The sequence below is a fragment of the Myotis davidii genome, unplaced genomic scaffold, assembly GCF_000327345.1.
Source record: "Myotis davidii unplaced genomic scaffold, ASM32734v1 scaffold38, whole genome shotgun sequence".
Classification (NCBI taxonomy): Eukaryota; Metazoa; Chordata; class Mammalia; order Chiroptera; family Vespertilionidae; genus Myotis; species Myotis davidii.
In genome coordinates this window covers 196,970-207,113 of record NW_006291383.1, presented here as the reverse complement: position 1 = coordinate 207,113, position 10,144 = coordinate 196,970, and the positions used below count along the sequence as shown (strand labels likewise).

Below are 10,144 nucleotides of genomic sequence, written 5' to 3'. Positions count from 1 at the left end.
TTCCCATGTAGCTCTTTCCACTTCATGATTAACATTGGCACACACCTCTATTTGCATGCAAGGACCCGCCTCACTGATTTTAAAGGTGGCCTGGGATGGCACTGTGTGGGTAGACCATCATGCACATGACCTGTCCCCATCACTGGAGGTCATTTCCAAGTTTTTTGCTATTTCAAACAATGATACAATGCATGTGCATATGTGTGCAATTATATGAACACTAGAGGCCCAGCACACAAAATTATGTGCGAGTAGGGTCCCTAGGGCTAGCCTGAGATCAGGGCCATCTTCTGCCGCTCGCCAGTCCCCAGTCCCTCTCTGCTGCTGCCCCCCCACCCCTACCCCATTTGCTGTTGTTCTCTGATTGCAGCATGGCTCCGCTTCCCTGGAGCCTGAGGGCTCGGGGGAGGGACCAAGAGGTCTGCCGTACACCCGCTTGCCAGTCCTGCCCCACAGCCACTCACCTTGGTTTGCCCATGCTTCCCTCTTCGCCATGCTGCAATTGGAGCCTGTAGGGGTGGGGGGGTAGGGGAAGGGGGGCGGAAAGGAACTGAGAGGTGGTCAATGCACCTCACGGCAACTGGTTGAGCAGTCATTCCGGTCGTTACACTTATGGTTGCTGGCCTTTTATTATATAGGATGTTTGCAGGTGAATTCCTACTAGTGCAATTGCTGGTTTGGTGCAGCTAACATCTTGGTGGACGTTTTCCGGTTCACCTTCCCACCCACCAGGTCTGAGAACCCTGCTCCTCAGCTCTCCACACCCATGGCTAGTATTGCGGTTTAGGCTTTGAAAACCTACTCTGACTTGCAATCCTCTGGAAGTTTGGAAAAAACAAAGCCTGTGTACATTTATATGACACTTTCAATATCTCAAACTATTTTCTTACTGATCTTATTTAATTCTCAGAAAAATCTTAGGAGGCAGAAATCCTCCTCCTCCTTCAAAGCGCTGAAGGAATCATCACCTGTGTTTTCCGTAGAAGAGGAAAGAGGGGAGTGATGTGATTTTCTCAGTGAGAAAAATGTAGACAAACCACAGCACATGCTTCTTGTCCTTTCCCCTAAAGCCTCGCCTCTCCAGCCACGGCCCACCCCGAAGCCTCTGCCCCACAGCCCCGGCCCAGAGGCTGTGTTTGCACCAGCACCCCAGGGAGGGCTGTGTAACGGGCAGGGACACAGTTGGTCCCACCCTCCCTCCTGTGGACATCTGACCCGAGCTCTGCCTCTGAGGGGAGCAGAGGGCTAACTTACTCTCCTTGGGGGAAGGGAGGAGACAGATGGCGGGAAGGGAGGCCCGTGGGAGCAGCTGCTGGGCAGCGGGTCTGATGGCTGACCCTGGCAGTGCCCAGCACCCAGGGAGGGCTTCATGGCTGCCGTCTGAGCTGCCCTGGGTGATGCCCCTTGGCACAGGCCAGTGCTCTTTCTCTCTGACTTTGATCAGCAATTCCAGCCCTATTCCCCGCATGCCCACTGCCCTCCCGGACACTCCCTATGAGGGATTTTATCACTGTGGGGAGGACAGGAGGCCCACAGGTGCACCTCCAGCAGTCCTGCCCTTCCCATCTGTCACACCCACCCAGCCCTGACACCCCACCGAGGCGATGGAGGTGCTGCAAGGCCATGTGCTCTGCCCTCCTTGCATTACCAGGAAGTTTTCAATGCGTTTTTTAAAAGGACGTCTCTGACCGCAGCCCACCCCTCTGCACAGCCTCCCGTGGGAACTCTAGACTGCATGTCCCGTTGGGGCCACCAGACACCTGGCCCCTTGAGACACGCTGCCCGTGGAAAACACACACCGGAATCTAAAGGCTTGGCAAAAGAAAAGAGGATGTGAAGTAACCCAATAAGTTCCTATATTGGTTACCTGTTCAAATGAGAAGAATGTGGATTTATTGGGCTAAATAAAGTATATTATTAAAATGAATTGTTCCTGTTTCTTTTGACTTTTAAAAATGTGGCTAATAGAACCTCGGGGGCAGATGTGGCTGGAATTCTATTTCTATTGAACGTGCTGGTCTAGACACTGGGTGCCGTATCCATCATCTGTGTGGCTGCTTCAGATCCGCTTGGAAGGAGGAAGGGTATGAGGGGAGGACGGAAGAAATAAATCCAGGAAGGGAGAGAGGGGAAGAGGGGTGGAGGAAGGTCTTTTCATCCAGAGGGGCTGATGCCAGGTGAACTTCTCTGAGCTACCACTTCATCTGTAAAACAGAGGTAACAGTTACCTGATAGGAGTTTTGAGGTTTAGGAATATCTACAAAGTTCCTAGCTCGGTGGCTGACCTGTACGACTTGCTCAATGAAGGACAGTGTTTTGCATCAGCAGCACCAGTGCCAGCACATAATAGGTGCTCAAGAAATGATTTTGAATCCACGGGTGTTTGAGGTGTGGGTGGGAGGTGGTGGCCCACCCAGTACGAACTGTCTTAGAGGCTCCTATCCCCATGCCTATGAGTCCCGCCTTTCCTGAACGGGAGCACTGTGGAGTCACTTTCTCTCGCCTGGCTCTTTCCCACCAGGTTGCAGCCTCTTCACCTGTATTCCGTGTGCTTGTTGGTTGGATTGTTCTCCCTGGCTCCCTGGGGACCTGTCTGGGAGGTGCCTAAGCTCCACCTGGACAACTGCCGTCAAGCGTGGTGGACGAACTTGCTGCTGCTCAATGACTTCCTGTTGGTCCAGAAGGCGGTGAGTCCCGAGTGTTGGCTGCAAAGGGCGGATGGGCACAAAGGCAGTGTCTTCCCGAGGGCCACCTTGAGGAGTCTGGTCCCCTTCCTCCTGGCCTATTTTCGGGAGTACTGGTGATGCTGTAGGGAGGTGGGCTGTGGGCAGGGAGGCATCTCCTGTGATGGAGGGTGGTGGCTGCACCGGCCTTGGCAGGGCAGTCGCTGGGAGAAGCAGGGGGAGGAAGCAGGGTAGTGGGCGCCGAGGGGCCAGCCATCCAGGTGCATGTCCGCAACGCAGGTGACCCTGCCCCATCCCGGTTCCTGTCCAGCCCATGCTGCCCCGGGGGGAAAGGACAGTTTCTTCACCTCCACACGGAGAGCCTGTAACGGGTGGAACATTGCACCGCGCCCTCACCATCATGCATTCCATTCCATTTCAAGCCAGGTCTGACCGAGCAACATTTGTATGCGTTGCTTTTGGCTTCCTTAAAGCCCTAATTCACCCACGATGACCTGGGAGCAAATGCAAGTGAGGCGGCTGTGATGAAATCGTGCCACTGACGTGGCATGTGCCTTGGAAGTGCAGTTGAAGAAAGAAGCCCTAGCGTGGGGCTAATCACGCACATAAACACTTTCCAATTAGAAGCTGCCCTCGATACGCAAGTGCCCAGCAGCTTCGACGGGCATGTATCACCACCCAACTGCCTTCAGGTGGGCCCAGGTCTGTGCCAGGCCCCATGGAGGACAGAGAGCCTGGGCTGTTTTCCTAGCTGCAGACTGGCTTGGGCCATGTGTGGGAATCAGTGACAAAGACACCAGCCAGTCACCTCTCAGAGGTGAAACCCGCCCTAGGTCTTAGAAGCAGAGGTGTGAGGGCCTTGCAAATTCCCCACCAGGGAACTTGTCTCCAGGCGGGACAGGAAAGCTGTCGCTTCTGTTGGGTGAATCTGGTCTCCCTTGGACAGAGGGGGTGGGAGGGAGACCAAGGTGCCCTTAATCGCTGAAGCGCTGGAGAGGATGCCCCAGGAATGTCCTGACATTGAAGAAGAAGTACAGGTAGCAGCCTCATTTCACACAGACAGGTAAGTGATGAAAGATGTGGCTTTGGCCAGACGATCTCATGTCAGTCATGCGTGGGAACCCTGTGTTTCCCACATAACTCGTCTGGAGCCAGGTCTCCGTTCTAAAAGGACACATTCTCTCCTTCTAGAGTGGGGGAGGGAAGGGGGGAGAGGCACAGAGGAGAGAACAACAACGAGCCTGACTCCAACCGCACCATAACAGTAATTATTCCTTGCATCTGTGTAACACGATACAGTTTCGTTCCCACAGCTGTCCTAAGAGATTCGATATTATTGTTTTCTTTTGTAAACAATAGAGAAAACTCAATTTCCATTTTGTAAACTGGAACCTACCATACAGGCTTATTACAAAGATCAGATGAGATGAGGTATGTGAGATTCCTGTAACTCACTATTCCTCTCTCTTCCATGGAAATCCCCACCTGCCTACTGAACTCCTCTCCGGGTCCAGGAAGGCGGACAGACGGTGGGAGGCAGACCTGGTAAATGACCGAGAGAAGTAACCTTCGCTCTCTTTCCAGTGCAACGGCTGGACGTGGTACCTTGCCAATGACTTCCATTTCCACCTCACAACGCCGGTCATCATCTTCATCCATGGAAAGTGAGTCTGTGGGACATGTTTCCTCCCTCTGTGCCCTTTCCCACAAAATTCCAGGAGAGTGCTCCAGGTCTGGGGAGAGCAGCTTTTAAAATTTGGGATAACAACTTCTCAGATGAGTTTGCAGCATGAAATCCTGCACTGTTTACCTTCTCCCCCAATCTTGGTCCTACGCACAGCAGTCCGTGTTTGTGCAGAGCTATGGTCAATGTGTGTGCAACATCTCGTGCTCAGCGTTATCCATGTAACTCTTCATATAAACATTTCCACATGTTGGCATGACCTGCATACTTGTCAGTGTTAGGATGAAATGCCAGTTTGAAGGTTAGGGCATCCAGATTGTTTCCAATTCTTCATGACTATGGATGACAACGAGTTCCTTGGAGCACACTACTCTTTCTCTTAGTTATTTCCTTGGGGACATATATGCAAGTGGGATTACTATGTCAAAGGGTAGGAACAATTTTGTGACATACCAGGAGATGGCTCTCTGGAAAGAGGGAAGGAATTTACAGCACCCCAAGCAATCCATACGTGTGCCCGCTTCTCCACGTGGGTGATTTATCACCTGAATTTTTGTTAGTTTTAGAAAAGCTCTAAACTAGGGCTTCAGTCATTCACAGAGAAACTGATGGTGTGTTCATTATCCATGCCACATTTTAAAAGATGTATTCTTCTCTTTTGTTAAATATAAGGGCATTGGGCCCTAGCCGGTTTGGCTCAATGGATAGAGTGTCATCCTGCAGACTGAAGGGTCCCGGGTTTGATTCCAGTCAAGGGCATGTACCTGGGTTGAAGGCTCCCGGCCCTGGTCGGGGACATGCAGGAGGCAACCAATTGATGTCTCTCTCTCACACATTGATTTGAGAGACACATTTGGGTTAACCCTTCAAGGTCACATGGCTAGTAAGTGGCATGGGTGTGAGCTGAACCTAGGACCTTACACACTACGCAATTTTGCCTCCCTAATGAAGCATGTCAAACAATTCTCCCTTATAACCACCCTGTCTATTACACAGGATAAACATATTTCTTTCTGTCTCTTCCCCTCCCTTCCTCTGTCTCTCTAAAAATCAATGGAAAAAATAACCTCGGGTGAAGATTAAAAAAAAAAAAATAAGGACATTGGAGAAAACATTAGGATGAAGAGAGGGGAACACAATTGCCCTGGACCCGATTCCTCCCTCAAGGAGACGTGAATTCGCTGTCCATATTTGGGTGTTTGTCCTTCTGATCTTTTTCTGCTCAGCTTCTTATGCATGAAAGGATTCTGCACCTACACTTTAGTATCTTCCTTTTAATGGTTTTATGACACAAGCATTTCCCTAGATTATTTTATTTTTTAAGTAAATAGACCTCTCGCCCCCCTCAGGCCCCCTCAGCCTCAGCTGCCCCATGCCAGCCTCTCTCAAAGGCAGACCTCGCCTTTGCCAGGGTTGCAAGTCTTTCCTGCCCACAGATTCTGCAGTGAAGGAAACTGAAGAGCACTCTTGTCAATGTCCCCTCTTCTCTGCAGAAGTAAACATGTCCTTGTCCTCCTCGGAGCCGCGCTGTTCTTGGCATCTTTCACTGCCACTGCTTTGCTCACACTGGCTCATGACCTCCCCGTGGCAGCTCCGTCAGAAGCAAGGTAACCGTTCCCAGCCGCCCCGGCTCTGCGCCTTGCCCGGCCTGGGCACGCCAGGACCTCCCAGGGAGGACTGGGGGGCGAATGCCAGGCTGTGTGCCCTGTGCACAGCGGCGTGTGGAAAAACCGGGCGGGGCGTGTTCAGCCCGGATGGGAAAGTTGATGGCACTTTTGTTTCCAATCTTCTGAACCTTTCAACTTGCCCAGGGTCCTCTGGCCGCTGAAGTGCTTCTCGGAGGAAAGGAGCGCCCCCACGTGGCTGTCTTGTGTTTTTCCTCCAGTGGCCAACTGCTGCTGGGGGGTTCTGTTGTTGGAGAGTCTGAAACTTGAGGAAGTTGGGGTTACCCCTTCAAGGTCACACAGCTAGTACCGGCACAGGTGTGAGCTGAACCTGGGACCCTACACGCGAGGCTATATTGCTTCCCTAATGAAGGATGTCTTTATGACCACCCTGTGTATTACACAGGATAAACGGGTGCAATTACCTGCCGATCTAGTCTCCGTGCAGCAGTCAGTGATGCAAATGAAAATCAGACCCTGTCAGCCATCTACTCAAGTTCCCCCAATCACCGTCCATTCTCTCAAAGCAGAATCCCTGCCTGACTCACCCCTCACTCCCCTACCTGCCGATGCTGGACCAGCCACACCGACTTCCTTACCTCCACACGCCAGCCATGCTCCCCCCTCAGGGCCTCTGCACTTGCTGTTCCCTGACACCGGAGTGCTTTTCCTTTAGAATCTAGATCTTGGCAGGGCTTGCTCCGTCACTTCCTGCAGGTGTTTGTGTACATGTCACCTTCTCAGAGCAGTGTTCGCTGGCCACCTGATGTCAAATAGCCCAGAACCAACCCCTGCACATAAGTGCTCAATATGAATTTGTGGGTGGGATGAATGACTACCCCATAGGCCTTTAAATTTTTTTCCCTTTATTGATTTTTAGAGAGAGTGCAAGGGAGAAGAATAGAAAGATAGAAACATCTATAAGACAGAAACATCATCGATCAGCTGCCTCCTGCATGACCCCTACTGGGGAATGAGCCCATAACTTGGGCATGTGCCCTGACCAGGAATTGAATTGGTGATCTCTTGGTTCCTGGGTCAACACTCAACTGCTGAGCCACACTGGCCAGACACCCTAGGCCTTTTAACTAGGGGGGCATCATTCCCTTCCGTCATGTCACTGTCCTCTGTGGGTGTGGCCAGGAGACCGAGAGGAGGCTGCCCTCTCTCCCCCAGTGGTTCTCAGCTCTGAATGCACATGAGGGACATGGGAGTCCCCTGGGGCCTCTTAATTCCCACTGATTCTCCCAGAAAGGGCTATCTCAGACCAATGGAATCACTGGGGTGTGGCCCAGGCAATTGAATTCTGTACGAGCTCCCAGGAAGGGATTCACTTCTTTCAGAAGAGGCTCACTTCTGAGAACCATGTTTTCCGAGTCATCCTGACCTACCAGCCACCAGAAACAACTCTTGAAAATGAAGACCACTGTCATATTTCCTTGGGATCCAGGGAGGAGGGGCCCACGGCAATTTGGAATCTTAGCAAGGCAGCTGTGGCCCACAGCAGGACCATGAGGTCCCTGTGTGGGTCGTTACTTAGGAGATGAACAAAGGTACCCCAAATTTCACTTTGGGTCGGCTGATGGACTCAATGGGCATCTGAGAGACTCCCCTTTTCAGGTCCAGATCAAACTTAGCCTTTTGTCTTATTTCCTTATGTTATTTAGTGAAAATGTGACTGTGCTGTATTTTTCGGAGTACTACACTAAGCCCTATTGCCGAATCGGGCCATTCCTTGTGGGCGTCTTTCTGAGCCTTTTCATGCACCAAAACCAGCAGGCAAACATTCTCAAAACCAAGGTGAGCCCCCTTTTCTCAGTTAATTTCCCTTTAAACATGATCTGAGAGCCGTCGCGAGTAACAAAAACAGTGCAGGTCCTGTGTCCCCTTGACCCAAGTTCCCCCACTATAGTCCATCGTCACAACCAAGAAACCGACATGGGTACATCCAGGGGCCTTCGATCCTGGGCGTCCTGGGCACTCACTTATGTATGACAGGGCTGTGCAGTTGTAGCACGTGTATGAGTTTGTGTGACCACCAACCACCACAGTCAAGGCACGGGACTCCTCTGTCACCACAAAGACCTGCCTTGTGCCGCCTCTCCATGGCCACCCGCCTCCCCTGCCCCGCCCCAACCTAACCCTCACAACCACTAATCTGAACCTTCCATTTAGTCAAATGTGGGTACTGATTGAGGTTTATAAGTAGACACCTAACGTGACAGTAAGAGTACAAAAAGAGGAAGTTGGTGTAGAGAAGGAAACGCGTGGTGCCCCAGTGGGCTGTGAGCGGCATCGCTCCCTGCCCTGTAGGTGCAGGCCCTGCTCGGGTGGATTTGCTCCCTGTCCGGCCTGTTCGCCGTGGTCGCTGTGGCGTACGCAGTGGACGACACCTCTGCCACCCCTTCAGTGGCCGCTGCTGTCTACCAGGCCGTGCACCGGAGCCTGTGGGCGGTGGCCGTGGGCTGGGTCGTGTTCGCCTGTCACGAAGGCTATGGAGGTATGATGTTCGTGTGCTCACACTGGCCCTTTAAAGGTGACAAATGTGAAAACCCTGTGCACAGAGGGGCTTTGGTTTGCTGGTGAATGGATCTGAAAGCTCCACTCGTCTGTATCCTTGGGAAAACCCCACATGTTCTGTTTGGGATTTTACACCGGCTTATGAACAAATGCAGGTTCTGGGAGGAAAATGTGCAGCCTCTCCAATGAAGCTGGTTTAGGAGTTGGAGGAGAGCAGGCGCAGCGATGACTCTCGAGGCCTGTTCCCTGCAGGTCTGGTGAACCAACTGCTTGCTTGCGGAATGTGGAGCTTCCTGGCCAGCATCAGTTACGCCTGCTACTTGGTGCATCCCGTCGTCATCATCCTCTACAACGGCCTCCAGGAGACGCTCATTCACTACACGGACACCAACATGGTGGGTCTCCCCTCCCAGCTCGGCAGCCTCCCAGCTGTTCTCTCTGGGGCAACAAAGCAACACTATTCGCTTTGTGAGGAGCCTGTTGTTGTGGCTGGGAGCCTATTGCTCTTTGTCTTGTTTGAGGAAGGGCTTCTGCACAGGATAATATCTTTGCTTTATTTATTTTATTTTTTAATGTTCAGGGCTGTTTGTCTCAGATCCGTTTCACACAGCGGGGATGGTACACTTTAAGACCCAAACACAAGAGGACTCCTATAGTAAGAGTGTGCCCACTGTGCCCCTCTTTCTCTCCAGTTCTATCTTTTCTCTGGACACTGTCTTGTGCTTCTGAACTGAAGCGGTGCCTTCTGGGACCGATACCTGAAGGGCCAGGAACGGCCTAGTAAAACCCCAAAGACTGAAGGCCCTTTTTGGTGGTGAAGGGCAAAAGCTGGGGCGGCCTCGTTTATGTAACAAATGGCTGAGTTTCTGAAAAGGGGTGTGAAGCTGATTTTGTGGATGTTTATAGTATGAAGTTCCCTGTATTTAATCTATAAAAGAGTTCTAAGTATTTAGTATATAAGAGAGTTCTATGATCATCTGTTTAGTAGCATAATAATTACCCTTTGATGTGTTTTTTAGCAAAAAATATTCTGGATATTTATGGTCTCATCCTGTATTTATTTTTTATATTAGTGATCACAGAAAAACATCAGATATAGTGAATAGGATGTAATTTGGTTGTTAAAATGCTAACGTTCCTTATTAAAATCACACTGTAGTTTTCCTCATCATAGTAGTTTCTGTGTTATTCTCATACCTTTGTAGACTCATAACTTTTTTGGATCCTCAGGATGGTGTGGCCCACTAGCGAGCACAGTTCATGGGTATGTTGTTACAAGTCTTCCAAACATTATCTTTTCTACAATGTGGTCTCTATGATGGGTTACCTTGTATCTCCCCGCAAAAAGATGTGAAATTCTAATCCCCCTAGTATATTAGGATGTGGCCTTATTTGGAGATAGGGCCTTTACAGCAGTGATCCCATTAATGAGGCCATGGGTGGGGCTGGCCCTAATCCAATATGACTTGTGTGCTTCTGAAAAGGGACATCTGGCCCCAGAGATAGAAACGCGCAAAGGGAAGATGGGGTACAGGGAGAAGATGGCCATCTACAAGCCAAGGAACCCCAAGGATGGCCGCCAAACAAGCTAG

The 10,144-nt window shown here is 51.0% G+C and overlaps 1 protein-coding gene across 1 annotated transcript in view; it reads left to right on the top strand.

Moving 5' to 3' along the window:
• Positions 1 to 10,144, top strand: part of LOC102751993 (nose resistant to fluoxetine protein 6) — a 48,046-nt gene extending 37,902 nt beyond the window's left edge. The window contains exons 10-16 of the mRNA XM_006764604.1: positions 2,522 to 2,687; positions 4,269 to 4,348; positions 5,862 to 5,975; positions 7,700 to 7,832; positions 8,346 to 8,532; positions 8,805 to 8,947; positions 10,037 to 10,144. Coding sequence (XP_006764667.1) covers positions 2,522 to 2,687; positions 4,269 to 4,348; positions 5,862 to 5,975; positions 7,700 to 7,832; positions 8,346 to 8,532; positions 8,805 to 8,947; positions 10,037 to 10,144 — 931 coding nt within the window. The remainder of the gene's footprint in view (positions 1 to 2,521; positions 2,688 to 4,268; positions 4,349 to 5,861; positions 5,976 to 7,699; positions 7,833 to 8,345; positions 8,533 to 8,804; positions 8,948 to 10,036) is intronic.